Consider the following 21,783-nt stretch of genomic DNA (forward strand, 5'->3'; position numbering starts at 1 on the left):
CAATGACCAGATTTTTCATTTGACTTTGGCAGGGTCGGGGGGAGGGGGCAGTACGATTTACCTTTGTCCTCCCAGGAGAGAGAAGTCTTGTCTCATCCCTTGACTTCAGGAATTACCCCCTTTCCCTTAGTGCTCATGTTTAGTTTTTTGTTGTTGTTGTTGTTGTTGTTTTTTAAAGATTTATTTATTTTTATTTATACAAGCTTCTCAGTCAGAAGCGCGGGAGGGTGAGAGAATTCACCAGAGCCAGAGCGGGGAGCAGAGCAGGCAGAAGGACCCAAGTTCACTGCTGAGGGGAGCAGCGGGCGGCAGGAGAGGTCTGCGCGCCATCTGGGACCCTCACCCAGGGGCCGGGGAGCAGCCGGGATCGAACCGGCGCTGCAGAGGCTGCGGGCAGCTTCGCAACCCAGCGCTCAACCACTGCACCACCGGGGAGGCCCAAAGCTTAGTTTTTAAACAGAGCAACACTCAAGGTGTATTCATTTTTTCAACTCTGATTTCATCCTTGCGTTGTTTGAAAAATGCACGCATGCTGCAAAAACCTCCTTGGGCCGGGTGTCTCTCTGTGCCCGGGTCGGTCTCACTGCCCACGCCCTTCCCGGCAGGCAGGAAAAGCCAAGGCAGGGCTGGAGGGGCCAGGGCCATCTTGAGAAGGCTCTCATCCCTCTGCGTGCAGGCATCTTGTCTTTCTCCATCAAGATGGCTTGGCCACTGCGGGTTCTGCAGCCACAGGTACACAGCCCCTCCCTTGCAGGGCAGAAAGGCCTCTAGCCGATGGTCTACTTGATTGTCTAAACCACAGGTGAATGGTTTCCTGTGCACTTCTCAAAATGAGTGTCAAGCAAAGGAAATGAAATCATCTGGCCTAATGATCAACAATTTGCCCTGCACCCCCTCCCCTTCACAAAGAATATTTTTATAAGTCCGGTTTTGGGGGGGAAGGGGGGAGGGAGTTTAAGTTGTTGATCCTTTGCATGGTGAATCTGCTAAGATGCTGGGAGAACACCGGACTTAATGCTGTCTCTGCATAATAGAATTGCTTTCTTTTTGAAAAAGTATTTGCACCTTCCCTTATGTAACAGAGGAATCCATTCAGGATGTTTAAGGGCATCCCTGTTATAAAAGACCAACCCCTCAGTTCTCCTTTTCTGAGCTTTAAGTGCAGAGGACTAGGGTTTTAGTGACCTTCAAGTATGTTCTTCAAATTGAGAAGTTTTAGGGACTCGAGAAAGGCAAACCCTGGAGATAAGTCAATTAAACCTTACTGGAATTAAGCTTAGCACAAATTTCCTTCTTGCCCTTGAACGCCAGGTTTTCTCAAATTATTAATATTCAATATTAATATGCATTATGTCAAGTGTGCTTATCATTTTGCAAAGGCAATTTTAAAGACTGAATGCTAATTGGAAACCAATTATTTAAAGAGGAAGCCTGTATCTCAAATGTCATTTCTACTTTTTATCTAAGACCCTTCACATTGTGTCAGTACTGTTAACTGGCTAAATAGCCAAGTTCAGTTTGATACCTAGAGAAACACTTCGCAGTGATTTATCGACTTTTTCTTGTGGCTTATCAAACCCCCTGGAAGTTAAGAACTGCACATATATTTGGTTTTCGTAACTCATACTGGGAATTCAACCAGCCTAAGAAAACCATCTCCCATCACCTAGTACAGAGGAAGTATTGCACATACCTGGCTGAAGCCCCTTTCTAGGCCGGCGGAGAATTTACCAAATTACCAGATGTTTATCTTTTACTGTTCCCCAGTGAGACCGAGGCAGGCCCTTTTGCCATGGTTTCATCTGGAAATACGCCGCTCCCTTCCAGACACCAAACAGTCACACCAGCCAGGTTTTAAAACTTTTTATTTGCATATTAAAAAAATTGTGCATTCCAATAATTAAAATCATTTGAACAAAAAAATGGCACTCTGATTAAACTGCATTGGACAGCCTGCAGGACACCTTGGACCAACGGGGTGTTTACGCTAGATTTCACTGTCGTCCCACGAGCTTCTTCCTTCGCCAACATGCCAGTTCTTTCCCTTCCCCGCAGCCTGACAGGCAGATGGGAGAGGCAGGCGCGCCTTCCTTGGCAGTAGTTCTCTTCGATGTGAAAAGGGGCAGCACAGTCATTCAAACTCGATCCAACTGCTTTCATGTTACAAAGTTAAACAGCTAAAAGAAGTAAAATAAGAAGGCAATGCTTGTGGAATGTACAGTGCATATTGGTGGCCCAGGCCTCATTACGATTCGCCTGCTTGCTTCTCCTGTTCAATCGCTGTGACCGGAAAAAGACAAAAAGAGAAAAAGATGGAGGGGACCGACTGTGAGAATCCAGTAGAGCCTAGTGTGCAATGACACGCCTTTCTTTCACAACACCCTTCCCTATCAGGAATTCTCCATGTGGCAACGGGCATTGATCATGAAACACTGATATTAAATAGGACATTGGGGCAGATCAAAGGACATGCGCATGGACATGGTATAGGACATACTCATTATAAAATTATTGAAGCCTTGCTGTGTTGGCTGCAAAACAATCTTGATCTAACCTTTCCCGGCCACATGCACCATAGAAACTGTGGGCTCCCCCCATTCTCCGGGCCACTCCCAGCGTCCTTGTCACCCGCCCGCCACGCCAGCCTTTTCTCGGGGGTGGGGGGCAGGGGGCGCTTACTTTCTTTCGAAGGCAGTGGGTTTTTCTCTTGCGTTTCTGTCTTCTTCAATTTCGACTTGTCGAATTTCTCAATCTCGGCCATATCGGGCTTGTCAGACATGGTTGCAGAGGAAGCTGCGGGCACAAAGCAGAGAGGGAGGATGAGGGCGGCCACCCACCCTCGGCTCTGCGGGCGCGACGGCCCCGTCTCCCCGGCTCTGCGCTGAAGCCACACCTCTGCCTCCTTCCGCTTTCCCCGGGCCCGAGTCTTCCTCTTTCTACAGGAAAAAGACGCCCCCCCCCACCCCGCCATTGCTCCCGCGCCGTTTCCGAGCGCGGGGCCGGGGTGGGCGCTCGCTGCCCGGTGCGGGCCGCATCCTCCCGGGTGCGGGATGGAGGCCGCGGGTGACCGCAGCGCGCACACATGGAGACCCGGGCGCACGGAGGGAGGACGCGGGAGCCCCTTCCCAGCTAAGGGCGGGGCAGGGCGGGGGAGTCGAGTGAAAATTCCTAAAATGAGGGTAGGGCCGCACAAGGGCTCCCCATTTTCGACATGCGGGGCCCCCGGCGGGGGCGCGTCCCGCTCCGCCCGGCCTCACAAAGGCGGCAGCTCGGCCGGCGCCTCCGACCACCGCCCCGCGCGCGTCCCCGCCGCGGCGCACACAAAGCCGGGCGCGCGGGGGGTCGGGCCGCGGCACCTGCCCGGGACGGAGGGAGGGGGGGAGGGAGGGACGCCCGCCCGCGCCCGCAGCCAGCGTGGAAGGAGCCGCGCGCCGGGGCGGGGGCCGGGACAAAGGGCCTGGTGCCGGGCGCGAGCGCTGCCCGGGCGGCCGCGCGGGGCGCGTTCGGGGAGAGCGGGCGCCGTGTCCGCCGGGCTTCGCGGGCAGCGCAGCCCCCCCCGCCCGCCCGGGCTGGGCTCCCCGCGGCCGGGCCCCTCCCGGAGGCTCGCGGCGGCGCTCGGGTGCGGGGCGGGCAGAGCGCGCGGGGCAGGGGCAGGGCGCGCGGGGCAGGGGCTCACCGAGCGAGGCGCAGGCTGCGAGGAGCGTCGGAGCCGGGGTCGCCGCGGAGTGCCGGGCGGGGCGCGCGGGCGCCGCTATATGGGCGCCGCTATGCAAATGAGGTGACGTCAGGCGGCCGCCCGCCCCGCCCCGCCCCGCCCCGCCCGCGGCCCCCGCGCCCCACCTGCGCCGCGCGGGGGCGGAAGCCGGCGCTCCCCGCGCCCCCTCCCCCGCTCCCCGCGCCCCCTCCCCCGCTCCCCGCGCCCCCCCCCCCCCGCGCCCCTCCCCCGCTCCCCGCGCCCCCTCCCCCGCGCCCCTCCCCCGCTCCCCGCGCCCCCTCTCCCGCTCCCCGCGCCCCCTCCCCCGCTCCCCGCGGCGCCCCTGTGCGGCGGCCGGCCCCGGGCCTCGCCCCGACCCCGGCCCGGCCCGGCGCCGCAGCGCCCCTCGCGGCCTCGTCCCCGCGGCCTGGCCTGCCCGGCGCGGGCGGCGGGGAAGGCGCGCCGACTCCCTTGCGCCTCTCGCCGTGTCACGGTGGCCTCCGCGCTTCCCCGGCGCCCGCATTTTGGGGGCGCCCGAGTCCGGCGCTGCAGCACCCGCCGGCCGCAGGGCCTCGGCGGGCGCCTCCGGCGCTCCCCAACCCCGGAGACGGGGGCTGCGCCCTGCCCGGCGGGGCGCGGGGACCCCCGCTCTGCTCTGCGGCCGGGACGCGCCCCCCGCGACGGGGTGGCCGCGGCCCCGCGGGGCTCTCGGCTGGACGCCCGCCCCAGACCAGACCGCGCTGCCGGGCGGGCGCGAGGGCGCGGCTCAGCCGAGAGCCTCCCGAGCGAGCGCGGCAGGTAGGTCCCGCGGCGAGGCGGCGCGCCCGGAGCGGCCTCCACGCCGCTCCACGGTGGCCCTGGCCCTCCGCCCCGAGGCCCGCGGGCTGCACACACGCGCCGAGGGGCTGCCGCGGTGCGGCCGGGAGAGCGGGCAGCTCGGAAACGGCCCCCTGGCCACCGCGGGGCCCTGAGGCTCGTGCGCACAGCACCTCTTCTCCTCTCTGCGCCCAGGTTTCCAGAAACCTCCTGCTGACCATGTTTGTGGCACAGGGTGCTGTCTCACAGGGCCTCCGCGTCCACGCAACAGGCTCTTAAAAGCCCCCCGCAGGAGCCGCTGGGCTTCCCCATTCCTCCGTCGTCTTTCCTCCTGGGTAGAGAGAGGAGGGATGGGCAGGCCAGGGACCCCCTGGATCCCCAGTTCATGACCTGCTGAGTGGCAGCCATTCTGCTCTCGGATGGGGAAACTGAATCATTTCAGGGGGCACAGGCCGTCACCTCTCAGCTAACACGTCCCTCCGGCCCCAGCCCTGGTTGAGTGGCCTGAGTCCACTTCACCGCTGAGACAGAAAGGATAGTGCAGTGTGAATATTTGGCCTGCGGTAGCTGGCAGCTGTGTTGCACTGACACAGCTTCTGGAGGTTGTATGATACCCTCCCCACCCCTTGTCTAGCAGCTGTCAAAAAGCACTTCTTTCCTCCCTGCTGCTGTCTTCTCGGATTAGAGACACTCACCAGCACAGGCTCTGGCTGCTTCTCCCAGAGGCCGTTTCCTTTGAAAAGGTTAGGCCTGGCAGAAACCAAGTCTCCTAAGGAGTTGGAGGAGTGGAAGCTTGTAAACGTCTGGAGGAGGATTCTTCTAGTTTGGTAACAAGCAGCCTGCTGCTGTGTTTGGGTGTTGATATAAAGAGGGCCAGGGGCTAGAGAGAGGAAGAACACTTTGCTGAGAGGACCAGCTTCCACCCTATGGCGCACGACTGGCCGACTTGCCAGGGACGGAGAGACAGTGACAAGGAGAGGATGAGGCGGCTGGAGAGAAACGGAAACTCACAGTATATTCTAAAGAGTTGTGTGATCCAGGCCATGAATTCATTTTTTTGTGCCAGAGTTTTTGCATCCATAAAACAGGATCTCAAGGCCGTATCTGCCTCCCAGGGTTATTGGAAGTCCCGGATGTTTGGAATGGTGCCTGACATTTAGTAAGGACTTTGTACCGTTACTATCATTATTGTTTAGGGTGGCAGAAAAAATTATTTCAGATGAGAAAAAGTGTCTTTGGTGTTTGGGATTCATCACAGTTTTAGATGTTTTTACAGTAGTTCTTTCTCTGATAAGGTAGCAATGAAAATGAGATCCTTTGTTAGTTTTATAGCAAATAAGAAATAACAGCTTCCACTGGGTGGATGCCTCATCAGTCACATACTGTACTGGGCCTGTACGTTTGTTTTTGTCTTTTGTGCCCGCTGTTTCTCATGAGAGGAGCTTTACACAGACCAGAACTGAGACTTAGAGACGCATGGTGGTGGCTCAGTCGGTAGGCACCCTCAACTAATTCTGTACATAAAAGTCTTCACCCCTGTCCCCTGAGTCTGCACCCAAGAACCCCGGAAGAGTGAGAAGGAGCAGAATGCTTCATTCCCACGGTGTGACAGTCGTTACTCAGGAAAGATTTCCGGCGGTGCAGAACCGGCCGCTCAAGCAAGGAAGGTCCTTGAACTCAGCTCTGGCCCACTCGGACCTGGGACTTAGTTCCTTCCCCAGATAAGTCCAATATTCTGGGGTAAGTCCTGCCTCCTGGGAGCTGCCAGTGCAGGTGGGGTGCCATGTGCTGGGCACAGCAACCGTGAGGTGGGAGTTGGCCCTGCCAGTGGGGAAGGCAGAGGGCAGGCGCCCTGCAAGCACCTGCTGGCCAGGGACCCCCCCAGTGAAAGGCGAATCCAGAGCCCATCTGGCACCTGCCCCTCCCTCCCCAGCCCGGGTCACAGCGCCCTGGAAAAGAGTGCCAGGAAAGCCCACAGAGAAAGGCGCCCCCCCCCCACACACACACAAACACACACGCCCCAGCAGGCTGCTGGAAGCAGGAAGAGCTGTCCCAGCACACTGTGTTTTATTTTGCCTCCGAGGGTGGGCCTGGGGCAGCCTGGTAGCTGTTTCCCGTGCTGGGAGGCAGCCCTGCGAGTCTGCGCTCATGAACACGAGCCCTGCTATTTTGAACCTATGAAATGTGCACAAAGAAGGAAGAGGAGGAGGAAGAGGGGAGCGGTGACGACAGCAAGACCACCGGCTCCTGACTCCCTCCGGCCCATATCCCTTTGTCTGGGCATTGGGGCCTCCTACCATCTGCCCCCCTGCCTGCAGCCCGCTTTCTCCTGTAACCCGGGTAGTCTCCATCTGTTCCTCTAAATCCCCTAAAACACATTGCCCGAGTTCCCCCCCCCCCCCAGTGACAGGGAGAGGAAGGAGAAGGGAGGAAAGGAGATTTACTAGACTAACTGTGGACGCTGACTCAACTCACGCCCTCTGTGGGGGTACTCAGATCCCCATTTCACTGCTGAGGAAACTGCCCTGAGGGGCCTTCAGGCCCTTGCTGGAGGGCAAACACCCAGGGCTGTCAGCCAAGCCTACCGCCTCCGTGAGGCCCCGTGTCTGCCTTACAGTTCACTGAAATGCTTCTCCAGGATTCCACCCCTGGGGTCTCCCCGCTGTGCTCAGTACCCCGGAACAGAAGGTTCCCTGGGCTAGTGTGCTAAAAATGACGGGAGGATCCCAGGCACCCAGACAGGAGTTGAAGAACACCCTCGAGCACATCGAATGTTGTGCTGCTAATTTGCCTGTTCACTTTGTTGATCTAAGGGCATCTTAGAGCCTAAAGCAACTTTAAAGGGAATCTCATTCCACTCAGTTCCCTTCTGTGGCTTCAATTCGCCTCTGCAACATCCCCTCCAAGTGGTTACTTGGCCTATGCACAGCGAGGGCAACACAAGAAGGCCAAGGATCTTCAGAGTATGTGCAGGGGGCCATGGGCAGTTTAGTTTGCCCCGGTTGGCCTAGAATGAGAGGAAGTGACAGGAAATCATGTTGAGAGGCAGGCGGGGGCCAGACTGTATGACAACAGCAACCATCACCATAAGAGAAGCGGCCATTTTCTCCGTGCTTACCACAGAAGGGGAGCTTTCCATGCAGCTCCCGAAATCCTCACACAACCTATGACTGAGGCACTGTTACGTTACTCGTTTTGCAGATGAGGGAGTCCTGGCAGATAAAATAGTTTACCATAAACCACCATGAAAGCCAGAGACAGATTCAACTTGGACTGGCTGGCTCAGACTCTGCCTCACTTAAACAGCGTGCTTGTCCAGAATCCCAAGCAGAGGCCTTTGGGCTCTGTTCTATAGGCTACCTCAGGGTGGGGTTCCATTTCGTCTCAATAAACCATCCAGATTTACATCACTAAAACTTTTAAACATAGATACTATAGTCCTATATCTTATAAATTAAAAATTTGCCTGCTCCAATTTTCAAATAATTTCATTACAGACACTCCATCTGCTATTTTTGCCTCCTCCAAAGCCAGTGCTCTCACCATAAAGGGAATTCCTTACCTCGAACATTCATAGTTTCACACAGCTTTTCACTACTTTAATATTTTCCCCAGCAGTCATTCACATTACAGCGGTTAAAGATAATTACTAGGTCAAATAGCATGTAGAAGAGGGAGCATGCCACACTCTCCATGGCCTTCTACGTGATAAACATCCAGCCTATTGTGAAGTAGACTCACCATTAGCCAGTAATGAGCATTCATATATTTTAACGTGCTGCTTCTGTAGACAGCAAAGCTTTTTTTATAGATATAGATCCCAGATCAGCAGCAGCATGTGGTTCATGGCTTTATGGCGAGGAAAATGAAGTGCAGGTGGGGCAAGTAGATACCAGTTCAGGAGGGGAAGTTCAGGTAGGCCAGAATCAACCAGAAATAACCCTGATCATGTCCCTTCTCCAAGGCTGCTTCCGTGGGTGTGTGGCCTGTGTTACTGATCACACAAGGCCACACCCTCACAAAGGCCCAGTGTTGGCTTAATGCTCTGCTGCTGCCATCTTCACATTCCACTCCTGTGCCTATCTTCTACCTAGAATGCCCGCTCTGATCATTCCCACTAGTGCTGCCCAAGTGTGGACAGCTCTGTTCTTGATCCAGTTGAGGAGGTGTTAGCAATTTGCAAAGAGACCTTTGATGAATAAACCAGAGGAAAACGAATTTTATAGTTCAAAATTAAATAGGCTTCTTAATCATACTAGAGTCTACACATAGAGTGGGGTGACTGGCACAGCCCAGAGGAGGCTGCAGGGCCTACCCACCCTCAGTGCACAGGGGAGGAACTGTGGCTACCAGACCAGGGCTCCCAGGCGACTGGCTCCAGTGAGCACTGGTGCAATCCTTCATCTTCTCCCCGATTAAGGGTCATTCTCTATGGCCCAGGACCCACCATGCTTGTACACACCATCTACTCCCAGGAAATCCTGGTCTTTGCCCTCTGAGAGAAATTAATTGCCCTGCGTGATCTCTGATGGTCCCTTTCGGGTTCTCAGACTGTCTTATTCTGACCTTGCAGTCACCGAATAACTCTGCTTTGGAAATTTAACTTACCATTTACTCCTGCTTGTCTCTGAATGGCCTAAATTCCATCGTCTATACGAGCAGCTTACCTTAAAGGGTTTAGGCAGCCATTCAGAGGAACCTGTAAGTTGGACCAGCTTATAGGTATCACCTTACATTTTGGGCTTTAGTAGTTCCTTATGTAATATAACTCGTATTTATCTGGTTTTGAGAACTCAGTCCGCGCACTTTCTCATCTTTGTGTCATTTATCCTTAAAGCACTCTTATGCAAATAAAGGCTGTTGGTAGCAGTTTCCCAGAAGACAAAAGTCTGCACAGAGAGGTTAAGTGACCTGCCCAAGGGTATTCAGTTGTTTAGCAGAGCCAGGACCACAGACCGAAATGCCTTCCTTTCAACTGTGCTTCTCTGGTCCTTGATTTTACATGCTAGAGCTCAGATAAGCTTCAGGAGGAAATTATTTATCTAGGTGGAAAAGGAGCCAAATCCTGCCATTTATGGACTTGAGTCACCTGAGGGCAGTGTCTAACCATCGGATGATTTCTTGCTACTGGAGTTGTTCCCAAGGCTAAGCCAACAACAGAGCACCTGGCTCTGTTGTGATAGTGGTGGGGTGGCATTTTGTTAGTTAGTTTTTATCATCCAAGCATCCATTTCTCAGATTTGAACCTGCATGCTTGGCTTCCAAAGTCCTAAATTTACTCATTCATGGAAATGGCTTCCCCGACATACCCACCCTCTTTTTTCGACTACTTACGGTCCTTGGCACAGTATGTGAGCATACATTTGGACTTGAATCTCCTATTTTTCTGTCTATATGCAGACAGGACATAATTTTAGTTTGGGCCAGAAGGAGGTTTTTTAGTGTCTGAATTTTGTGTTTTCTACTGCATGGCTGTGTTTGCACGAACCCCTTCCTTTTATAACTGGAATATTGGATCTGGTTTTGCATAATAAAAAATGTGGTTGGCCTTCGAGTCTGGTTTGTGGGGGGCAACCTCCAAACTCCCAGGATTCCCCAAGTGTCGGGTGTGGTGTCTCTGTTATTGCTGGTGAGCCCCGTGGGACCACAGGTGATTGTTTATGACAACAAGGCCTCTCACAGTGGCCTCCTCCATAGTTTATAGTAAGAGAAGACTCAAGAAGGGGATTGGCCACCCCAGAAAGACCTACTATGTGGTTGGAAGGTTAAGGTTTTGAGTCATATGATGTCAGCTCCACCTCTGGGGGAGAGAGGGGTTCTGGTGGTTGAGTTCAACCATATAGCCATTGAGTTCATCAATCAGGTCTAGAAAAGGAAGCCCCAATAAAAAGTGGGGACACAGTAACCCCCGTGCACTTCTCAGGTTGACAACACTCTTTGGGTATTGTCACACTTTGACGTCAGGATGATAACACATCCCTGAAGAGGATAGGCTTTGCCTGGAATTCTCCCTGGTTTATTCTTTCAGCGGGTTCTGCTTTGTTACCTTTTCTCTAGCCAAACTGTCTTGCTAAGCGTAGCATTTTTCTGAGTTCTGTGAATTATTCTAGCAGGTTGTCTAACCTCAGGGAAGTCTTAGGAACCCCCAAGGCTTTAGCTAATTGGTCAGAAGAGGGGAAGCCCTGGAGCCTCCAGACTTGGGCTGGTATCTGAAGTGAGGGTAGCCTTGTGGAAAGCTGTGCCCTTCTCCTGAGAAGTCTGGCCTCATTCCGGGTAGATTCACAGAACAAAGGAGGGGGAAAACCTCACAGCTCATTTAGTAAGCCAGGTACATTATCTAATCCTCAGCCAGAGCCCTTCAAGGCAAGTCCTGTTAGCCTGGATTTTGCTAGAAGGTAACTCACACTCAGGAAACACAAAACTAAATTCAGGTTTGAATACAGACTCCAAACCCAGAATAAATACTTTTTGTTGCGAGATGTAATGATAATCACTTCTGGTCCTACCTATTTTTTAGACCCTTTATTTTATAGAAAAAGAAAAAAGCACCCATATTGATCCCCTATGTTTAATTTTTTAAATAATCTTCATTTGTTCAACAAATATTTATTGTGCTACTACTTTGTGGCAGGCAATGTTCTGGGCATTGGGGCTATTTCAGTAAACAAGAACTTAAGGAGATTATATTCTAGTGAAGAAAATAAACAATATATAGAAAACTGAAGCTGTGTATAGTATACTAAAAGATGAGTGTGGAAAAATCAAGCAGGATATGGACAACAAATAGGAAGTCCGGGAAAGGAGCAGTGGTCCAGGTAGGCCTCAGGTAGGCTTCATTGACGAAGTGCCTTCTGAGCCAAGACTGCAAAGGAATAGCATGGTAAACCACGCAGGTGTTGGGGGGAGTATGCTCCAGGGAGCGGCCACAGTCAACTCCAAAGCCTGAGTGCTAATCATAAAGGACACTTTAAGAACCATGCCCTTCCCTTTATGCAGGAGTTAAAAAATCGCTGGTTGCTTTTCCTTTTTCTATAAAATAAAGGGTCTAAAAAATAGGTAGGACCAGAAGTGATTATCATTACATCTCGCAACAAAAAATTTCATTCTTGGTTGGAGTCTGTATTCAAACCTGAATTTAGTTTTGTGTTTCCTGAGTGTGAGTTACCTTCTAGCAAAATCCAGGCTAACAGGACTTGCCTTGAAGGGCTTTGGCTGAGGATTAGATAATGCACTTGGCTGAAATCACTGACAGTTTCCAATGAGAGCAGTCCCGTGTGTGATTTAGGTCTGAATGGGCCACTCTGGCTGCTGAGTGGAGAATAGACCGGAAGCAGGAAGGCATCTTTGCAGGCCATTGCAGCGAGTCAGGTGGAGGACAGGCCAGAATGGGAGCCGCACGGTGGTGATGGGTGGGCAGGTGCCGCGTTGTATGTTGCAAGTAGAAGCAATAGGATTTTTTGATCCATAGGATGTAGAGGGGAAAGCAGTGAGGAGAAAAAGATAAAACCAAAGCTTTTGGCTGGAGCAGCTGGAAGAATGGAGTCACCATCTCGAGGGGGGATGGGGGTCAGTGTGGGGGTGGAAAATGAGGTGATTGGATGGGACAGAGACACTTGATTTATTTTTAAAGATTTATTTATTTATGCATACAAGAACTGGGGTGTAGGCCAGCAATGTGGGGGGTAAGAGGATTCACTAGAGACAGAGTGGGGAACAGAACAGGCAGACTGATTGAAATACACGCTGAGGGGAGCAGCAGGCGAGTCAGGAGAGGTCTGCTGCGCCATGTGGGTAGCTCCCTGGCTGGGGATCGAACTTGTGCTGCAGTGGCTGTGGATAGCTTCATAGTGCTGTGCTTAACCCTTTGCCAGAGACAAAGGGAGGGAGGCCAGAGACACTCGATTTGTCTGGCAGTGCCCACGTGGACATGTCAGGGAGCTTCTAATGAGGATTTTCCCCTTTCTACCCACCTCTCCCACCCAAGGCACAGAGAGGATACTGTGGGATGCGGTGCCATTTTCGCCTCTGGCGAGAACGATAGCCCCTGGGAATTGAGTTGATAGGAACTGGGCTAGTGGCTTCACACCCACTGGGTACTTTGTGCTTATCAGTTGGACCAAAGAGTTTCCAATTTTGTACTAAGAGGACTTTGAAAAAAATTAATCTGAGCACAGGAATGGTAAAATTGCCAAGAAGGAGATGGTGAATGAAAGCAGGGAAGAAGGCATGGAAGAGAAACAGGTCCTCCTGTCATGAGAGATTTTAGTTTTTGTTTCAAACTTCTGCAATGTTCTTGTTTTGTTTCCTTTGTTAATGAGTGCCGTTTATTATTTAGTTGATAACATGTAGCGTGCTGGTGTCCCCAGAATGCTTGAAATGTTCACTTGGGAATCATTCCAAACTTAAAGAAAAGTTGCAAAATATAGTGAAGGATTCCTGCATGGGTGTCAGGCAGATTTGTTGATCTTAATGTTTTGTCACCTTTGCTTTCTCGTTCTCTCTCTCTCTCTCTCTCTCTCTCTCTCTCTCTCTCTCTTTCTCACACACACACACATACACACACACACACTTTTTCTGTCTAACTTCTAAGGCATTTGAGAGTCACTTGCACAGCTCACACCTCTGCAGCCCCAGTGTGCATTTACTCGGAGCAAGGGCGTTCTCCAGCATCGGCACAGTACAGTGATCAGCGATAGGAAATGTCACGTCTCCTCAAGACTGTTTTCTGACCTACAGACCCTGTTCAAACTGTGCCTATTCACCTGATAATGTCCTTGTAAGAACTTTTTTTCTGGTCCAGGTTCCAATCTAGTACCAGCCATTAGCTTGTCATGTGCCGCTAGTGTCATTTAATTGAGAAGAGCCTCTGCCTCTCTTGCTCCTCCACGACACTGGTGTTTCTGAGGCCAACAGGCCACTTGTTTGTGGCACTGCCCTCAATTCCGATTTGGCCGATGTTTCCTAAGATCAGGTGTGGGCTTTGCCGTCCCGGCAGGAATACTACACAAGGGCTGCTGTGACCTTCGCCTCTCTCACATCAGGAGGCAGTGCTGTTGCTTTGTTGCATTATTGGGGGTGTTCACCTCGCTCCTAACTAAAGTGTTGACTTTTTGAGATGTGCTCCTGAGTGCATCACTCTTCCCCATGTGGTGCGCGTATTTCCATCGTCCTCATAGAGAATGTCTAGCTCAGTGAACCAGTCTGGGAGGTTTGTAAACAACAGAAATTTATTTCTTGTGATTGTGGGGTGAGGGCCTCTTCAGGGTCACAGACCTCTCACTGGGTCCTCACGTGGCAGGGGGCTCAGGGTGTGCTTGGTGTCTGTTATAGGGTCACTGATCCTACTCATGGAGACGCCATCCTCATGACTGACCCCCTCACAAAGGCCCTGCCTCCTCAGACCTTCCTCTTGGGGATTAGGATTTCAACATAGGGATTTGGGAGTGGGATACAAACCTTCAAACCACAGTGCTCAGTATGGTGGGATTCATCGACACCTCAGCAGAAGTGGATCACGCCCCACCACACCCACCCTGGTCGGACAAGGAGAACCATACCCGCTCCATTCCCGCTCACTAGTAGAGAGTCGTGGCGTTAACGCTGCATGGTATCTGGAGTGCGCGCTCCTTCCAAAGGAGGACATGTGAAAAGATCAGACGTGCAAATATATTTTCATAAAGTCGACCCACCAGATCTTATTAGGTGGTAGAGAATGGGGCTGATGGTGACCTCAGAGGAGATGAAGACCCACGGCTCAACTTACAGGAGGTGAGTCCACCTTAAGGGGCTGCCCGGGAAGTTGGAGAATCCCTTTCCACCAGCTCGTCACGCACCGGCAACGACTTCGGTCGATGACAGGCCATGTCTACGGCAGTGGCTCCTGGGTATGGGCATGTGGTAAGGGGGCACTACAGCTGGGTTTGCGTGCGTGGGTCTAGGGCATCTCCCAGTGGGCACTGACCTCAGAGCTCGGGGACTCCCCTACTGGCCTGCGTGGGTAGCAATCACGATCCCATCCTACAGAGGAAGAAACTGGGGCTCAAAGGAGTGCCATGGCCAAGGTCACTCAGCTAGTAAGACCCACCATTTAATGTGATGGCTGAAATTCTATTTGCATACTCCCTCCCTCAAGCAGAAGCAAAAGGAAAAGGGGGCTTCCCTGGTGGTGCAAGGGGTTAAGTCTTGGCGCTATCAAGCTAGCAGCAGCCACTGCAGCACGAATTCGATCCTGGCCAGGGAGCTACCCACATGGCACAGCAGACCTCTCCTGACTCGCCCGCTGCTCCCCTCAGCAGTGTAGTTCAGTCAGTCTGCCTGTTCTGTTCCCTGCTCTGTCTCTGGGGAATCCTCTCAACCCTCCACACCTCTAGCCTTCACCCCAGTTCTTGTATGCATAAATAAATCTTTAAAAAGAAAAGAAAAGAAACTGGACATCTCAAGTACTGTGGGAACGATAATGGCCTTTGACTTGGCCAGTTGAAATCAGTTTTTTGGTTTGTTTTTGTTGAAAGGGCAACACTGACATCTGTACATGCGTGGCTTAATGACAGGGATGCATTCTGAGAAGTGCATAGTTAGGCAATTTCGTTGTCCTGCTAGCATCATGGAGTGTGATTCTACACACCTAGATAGTGCAGCTTGCACGCACCATAGCACAGACCGCCAGCATAGGCATGATGGGAGATTGACCGGAACATTTTCACATAGGCCTCGACACTTGAAATTGCTTTGTTGGGTCCTCTCAACAATGGATTTGGTCTGAGGATGCTCCTTTCAGATGGAAAACCTAAGACCCAGGAAAACACCAGGACCTTCTGGCTGAGCTGGGATTGAATCTAGCCATATCTGCTGCCAAAGTCAGGCCTGGCAGAGTCAGGATTGATGGTGGAAGATGCCCTGGAACGCAGTTTCTCAGATGCAAATCAGCAAGGGGTGTCATCGCTGCCCCTTTCAGGACAGAAAGGTGAGGTTGGTCAGACTGCTGGGTGAGGAGCATGGCACGCGGCTCCTCCCAGGTGCCAGTGGCACTCACCTTTGCCGCAGCATCTCCACGTGACGCGAGTCCACTGCCAGACATGTCTCTAAGGCCCCATGTGGACACTCGCACAGACGCGGGCCTGCCTTTATCTACACATCCACACACGTGCACAGATACAACCTTGCCCCCAGCCTTGCAGGCAGGAGAAAAAGTTAGAATCAACCTAAGTGACTATGAATTAGGAGATTAGCTACACATGTGACAGAGTCCGAACAGTGGAAAATTACGCAGCTGTTAGAAAAAGACTGGGGGAGATTTCTTCATGATGTCACGCAGAATGTACAAAGTGTGTGCTCTAGGTGGAGAAGACAGAACCTCCTAAATACTGGGTGGCCTCCTCTGTGCAATAAAAAAGTGGGGTGTACAGAGACAATCCAAAGGGGAAATTTAAGAACTATTAATAGAGGTTTACCTCTGGGAATAGGGAATCGAGAATTCTCTGCCATTTACATTTTTACCAGAAGCAGGTATCTCTTTATTTTTAAATATTTAAAATGTCATTTTATGGGGCCTCCCAGGTGGCGCAACGGTTGAGCGCTGGGCTGAGAGGCTGCCCGCAGCCTCCGCAGCACCAGTTTGATCCCCGGCCCACTGGCAAGGGTCCCACATGGCGCGCAGACCTCTCTTGCCGCGCCAGCTGCTCCCCTCAGCAGTGTACTTTGTCAGTCTGCCTGCTCTGCTCCCCGCTCTGGCTCTGGTGAATTCTCTCACCCTCCCGCGCTTCTGACTGTACCCAGTGCTTGTATAAATAAATAAATAAATCTTAAAAAAAAATGTTATTTTATGTTTTCCTCTCATTTTTAAAAAATACTATTTGTATTGATAGTGGGGGAGGCTGTGTGTTGGGGGGCGGGCAGAGGGGGTTCATGGGAAATCTTTGTGCTCTCCACTCAATCTTGCTGTGGACCTAAAACTGCTCTAAAAATAGTCTATTAAAAATTCAAACATAAATTACAGAGCTTCAAATCCATGCACACACACACACACACACACACACACATATAATTTCTATATTTTCTTGCCATGGAACTAACACAAACAGTGTGCCTTTGAGAGAAGTGGAATGTGACTGTGAACTTGGGGCTTCTTCAGTGAGAAAACACCTCTGAAAGGAAGTGAAATGCACAGCCAGACAGAGCAGAAGCACTTCCTGCCTATTTGCAATTGAAGGAAATTGTGATCTTAAAGGGGCAGGAGGACAGTTAAGTCGGGGGACCTAGTGGCTCTTAGGAGCCTACCTCAAGCCGACTGCCCACGTGCACAGCAAGCTTGCAGAGCTCGGCCAGCAGCACCCGGCTGAGGACAGGCCATCCTTAGTGCAGCAGCCATGCCCTGGAGCTTGCCTGCAAGATGTGAGCACGGTGGAACGTTGTGGTCAATGGCATCGTCAGGGAAGCTGTACCTGCAACCCGTTGCGTGTGAATATTCCTGTATTGGGTTTCACGTATTGAGACCAGGTCGAACCTCTATAAAAGTGTACTTCAGTAGATGCTTCGTTGGTCAGTGCCATTGCTTGGCATCTGCTAGCTCATGTTTGCAGCTGGCACCCCGGCCATAAAGCAAGAAATGGCACACATGCTAAGTGACTTGTGGGAGGTCTCCGGCCTGTAGCAAATGAGGGCAGAAGTGGGTCCCAAGCCTAGCAGGTTGGCTTCTGGCCTGGTTCCCCCAGCAGGGCAGGAGCTGTGGTTTCCTGGGGTTTCATCATCCGTCTGTCCGTTTATGTGCAAGTAACTTTCCACTGACTTCCCCGCCTACCTCGAGAGTTAAGCCCGATGGGGCGCGCAAGTGGGAGTTGTGAGAGGGAGGCCTCTGCGCGGTAGTGGATGGGGCTGGTAGGGGCCTTTTGCCTCCCCTCTGGCTCCTACCCATGCCCAGGAGCTCCTGTTCCTCCCACTGGGCTTCCTCCTGTGGCTTCATCTTTGGGGAAATAAAAAGGTGTGGCCCCCAGGAGGGGGAGGGGTGGGAGAGGGGATGGAACAAGGTCACAGCACCCCTTCCTTCTGTCTGCCAGCTGCCCTTTCCCACAGGCCTTATGGGTAATTGCCCCAGGAAAGAGCAGAGAAGCCACCCACAACCACAGTCCAGCCACCAGCACCACCACCTCCGTACTGAGGCAGATTCTAATGCCTGGACTAAAGAGCTGGGTAGGCCGGCCCTGCTCTCCTTCCCCGGGGAGTGCCACGGGCACTTGGAGGAAGGATGTCCTCTCTCCCCTTTGCCAGCATCCCCATCAAACCCTGACGGAGGGTGGCTACATTCAGCCACCACCCCCCAAAATGCAGAAGGCCCAGTAAAAGGGAATTCCAGATGAGTAACAAATAACTTCCCAGTCTAAGTTAGTCCGTGCAGCACTTGAGATTGAACAATTATTCATTATTGATCTGAAATGCCAATTCCCCTGGGCATCCTGTAATCCATCTGGCAGCCCTGCCTTGAGAGGGGACGTAGGCCTTTGTATGGACTGATCACTACTTCAGCTGTGTGCTACCCCCCCCCCCCACACACACACATGCACACACAGGACTTAGTTCTCAGCCTAGGGTCTTTTTCCTGCTCTGCCCCAGGTGGGTCCTCTGGCCAAGGTGGGGGACGGGGGAGAGAAGGGGAGGAGCATGGGAAGAGAAAGCAGCAGTTCAAATGAAGGCAGCTGAGTGCTCAGCCCAGTGGAGATTGTAGACACTGGACTCCAAGAGCCAGTAGAACCACCACCAAGATGTGAGGCTTGGAGCTCATCTCCCAGTCAGGCCCAGTCAGGCCCAGTCACCCCAGAATAGGCTGTGTTCCAGACACCCGCAACAAGACTTCTCAGAAGTCCCTGAGGCCTGCCCAGGCTGGGAGAGTTCCTCCCCCCAGAGGCAGACTTCAACCCGGGTTCTGGGGCCCCACAAAGGCAGGCTTCACAACCAGGGCTCCTGGGGACGCAGAAGGCTTCAGCCCTCCCCCCTCTGCACCTCTGCAGTCTCATTCAGCAGAGAATCCAGCAAGTGCCAGGCAGTGTGTTACCGCGACAACATGATGGAGGCCCAGGAAGGCTCTTTTCACTATCGACTTGACTAAGGCTTAATTTACAGGAAATGAAATGCGTGCATTTTAAGTATTGATCCAGTGAGCGCTGACAACCACATAAACCCATGTAACCACCATCCCGACTGAAATCATGTGTTCGTGCCCCTGAGAAAGTTCCCTGTCTCTCGTCATTTAAGAGACTACCGCTTCAATGGCAGCCTACGGCAAAGCTTTCTTTGACTCCCTGAGGCAGAACACAGTGCTCACACCCCCATGCCTCAGAAAATCTTCGGTGGAGACTTTTGTTCTGGTTGTTGCATTTGCCTGTTCCCTGTCTTCTCACCCCTTCAGGCTGCACCTCCCCAGCCGAGGGCTTCAGTCTTGTTTCTCTTTGTTCTCCACCACATAGTGTGGGCCCTGAATGCTTGGGGCCTGTGCCGCTTACCCAAGAACTATATGGCAGCAGGAGTCAGGCCCCGAATGATGAAACATAGGGAGATTGTTACCAATCTGGAGCACTCCTCTTCCAGAACAGGTCTGATGGGGGCCGGCTCCCCCTCTTCCCTGTAGCCTGGCTGAACTCGGGTTTCTGGTACGTTGTGAGAGACCCATGGGAATCCATGAGCCCTCGAGCCCTCCTTTCTGGCTCTCCAGGGTAGGCATATGGCTTAACCTAACCTCCGTGGATTGGACCTTCATTCCCCACTGAGGAGACAGAGCTTATCATAATAATACAACTTTATATAGCTGCTTCTCATTTAAAATGTCATTCAGGATCATCGTAGAAAATCAACGAATGTAACAACGGACACTTCTAGCCTGCTGATTTATTTCCTGTCAGTGGCTGGAAGAAGCAGTTCTCACTCTTTAGAACGAGCTTACACAGTATGATTGAAGTGAGAACTGGTATCGTTACCTAACTTACAGAAGGAACCAGGTTACCTAACTTAGCCAATCCCTGTGGCTAAGAAGGAGAGCTGGGATTTGAACCCAGGCAGTTGAACTTGAGACTCAGGCTTCTACCCAGTTTGAGAAAAGAATCTGGGAGAGATTTTTTTTTTTTTTCTATTTTCTGGGTTGTTTTTGTTTTAATTGCCATTTCTTTCCTCTGGAATTTAGTTATTATTATGTGCTATAATTACACACGAGGAACACACCCCGAGAATCAATAATGCCTCAGAAATGTATTTGAGGGGAAAGACCCACACTGAGGAATGACGGGACAGCCAGTAGTAGCTGTTCTTCTTAGGAAGTTAAGTCAGTTTTTTTCTTCTCAAACACTTTCTGCTTCTTGAAGACACATGCGCTATTTGCTGTCTGCTCAAAGGCAAAGGTTGTGTGTGTGATGACACCCCAAGACAGACCTCATGTCCCCAAAACAAAACTTCAGGGCATCGGCATCAACAGCTTTTCTTTCTCGCCCATGATAAATTTTGACCCAAATTTATCATTTCGACTCACCTGGCGCTTGTCCACCTCTCCCCACGACCCTGCCTCTACAGCAAGAGCCCATCATCACTGTGCCCCTGGAGAGGTCACAGCCTCCACCCACCCACCCCGGGGCTCTGGGCCCAGGGCCCAGGCTGCCCACTCCACACTGCCCCCTAGGGTTAGTTCCCTGACCTGCACCGATATCAAGGGCCTCTAAACCTGCCTGCAGCAGCAAGCCTTGGCCCCTGGGGTGGCCTTCAGTGCCACCGCTTACCGCCAGTGCTATCTACCAGGACATTTTTGCTTCCTCCAAGTGACCCACACTGTGGCCACGAGCCTTTATCATCCCTCAAGCGTATCCCTCTCTGCGCCTCCACTTCCAGACGGTCCTTCACGCTGTCTCTCTGCCAGGAACATGTTAGCCTCCCTTCCAACCTCCCCCGGAGGACACAGCTGTGGTAGCATAGATGTGAAGACAGAAGGCTCTGGAGTCAGACAGCCCGGTGGCTTCCAGGCTGTGCGGTCGGTGTGACCTTGTGGGGCCCGGCTCAGGAGGGCCCCTGCTTGGTTTAACATCCGGCCACCGCCATCTTGAAGTTGAGTCATTTTTGAAGAAGGGGCTGTGAGCCGACCAACTGTGTAACTGCCGGTTCACTCTGCCACTGCCCAGCTGTGTGCCTGGATAAAGTGTAAACTGGATGGCCTGCAGAGTTAGGAGAGCAGGCAGGGCTGGGGAGGGGCTCCGTGTGGGGCCTCAGTGTGGGCGTGGTGGGGTCACACACATCTGAGAGGTGCAAGCCAGTTCCCCTAAATCATAGAGTGTTGTCAGCCAACACACCTCAAGAAAGATTTTTTAAAAAATCAGCGAAGGGCTGAGAAGGGGCGGGCCGTGAGCTCTAAGCAGAGCTCCTGTCCCTCATCTCTCTCTCACACAGAGCAAACAGGCTCTGGGAGCTGATCCGCCCCCAGAGTCACGTGACAGCAACAGCACTGTGAGTCACTTTCACTTCCCATGTGAATGTGAACTTTGCTACGTAGCCAGCCCTGCAGAGCACGTGGTCACGTTTGTTCCCAGCACCGCAGTGTGTGGCAGCATTCAGGGCCCGGCCATAAGTCTTACTCCTTTTCCGCAGGCTTGGAAGTAAGCAGAGCACAGAGCTGGCATTTCTCACATTTGATAAATGAAGACAGAGTCAATAAGTGAGTTGCCTAAAGGCCGAAATCCAGTTAGGAGTTTTTCTGAGACAAACACTCGGAGCCGAGTCTGAGGCTCCTTGAATCATTCATCACGCTGCTTTCTCTTTTGTCTTGAACCAGAACCTTCCTTCCTCTGCAAAAGAGACTACCAGAGGCACACTAGTGGGGGGCCAGGGGCAGGGAGAGGCAGGCTGCCTGGATCTTCCTGCAGTGGCCCAGACCGCACTGCGGGAAAGTGGGCCGAGTGGCTTTGAACTGTCCTGAAGGTCCACAGCTGGCGCGGGGGTTTCTGGGGTGAAGAGGCTGCGCTCCGCCAAGGATGTCAGAGGCAAGCTCTGCTTCATTTATTACTGGCACAGTCACACGTGCTGAGTGTAGTGAGGCTCTGGTCTCGGGGAAGGAACCGTGCGGGCAGAAGGGGCGGCAGGAATGTCGAGAACACTCTTCTTGCCCTTTGTGATCTGGGAGCAGACTGACAGGTAGGTCAGGGGTTCCAACCGGACAGTCAATGCAGAAGCTAGGTTTTAGGGAACTCGGGAGAAGGAAAGGCCTAGAAAGATGGAGAAATGAGACCCCATGGCAGGTCTCACTGCAGGAC

General features: G+C 52.5%; 1 protein-coding gene across 2 annotated transcripts; it reads right to left on the reverse strand.

The window, feature by feature from the left end:
- Positions 1–1,849: 1,849 nt before the first annotated feature.
- On the reverse strand, positions 1,850–5,229 carry TMSB4X (thymosin beta 4 X-linked). Of its 2 annotated transcripts, none has more exons than XM_054695850.1 (3): positions 5,206–5,229; positions 2,680–2,793; positions 1,850–2,280 (listed from the first exon to the last, which is right to left on the reverse strand). In XM_054695850.1, the coding sequence occupies exons 2-3, from the start codon at positions 2,777–2,779 to the stop codon at positions 2,246–2,248; spliced, it is 135 nt and encodes a 44-aa protein (XP_054551825.1). In that variant the 5' UTR covers positions 2,780–2,793; positions 5,206–5,229; the 3' UTR covers positions 1,850–2,245. The 2 variants fall into 2 exon arrangements, with proteins under 2 accessions (XP_054551825.1, XP_037368606.1); XM_037512709.2 differs by lacking the exon at positions 5,206–5,229 and adding an exon at positions 3,677–3,736.
- Between the last annotated feature and the right edge of the window lie 16,554 nt (positions 5,230–21,783).

This window comes from Talpa occidentalis, unplaced genomic scaffold, assembly GCF_014898055.3.
Source record: "Talpa occidentalis isolate TD23 unplaced genomic scaffold, MPIMG_talOcc4v2.1 talOcc4.15, whole genome shotgun sequence".
Classification (NCBI taxonomy): Eukaryota; Metazoa; Chordata; class Mammalia; order Eulipotyphla; family Talpidae; genus Talpa; species Talpa occidentalis.

Excerpts from the sequence above, each read along its gene's own strand:
- TMSB4X (XM_054695850.1), bottom strand. The coding sequence starts at position 2,779 with ATGTCTGACAAGCCCGATATGGCCGAGATTGAGAAATTCGACAAGTCG. Across the intron at positions 2,281-2,679 it reads CCCACTGCCTTCGAAAGAAA|CGATTGAACAGGAGAAGCAA; the intron begins GTAAGCGCCCCC and ends TTCCGGTCACAG.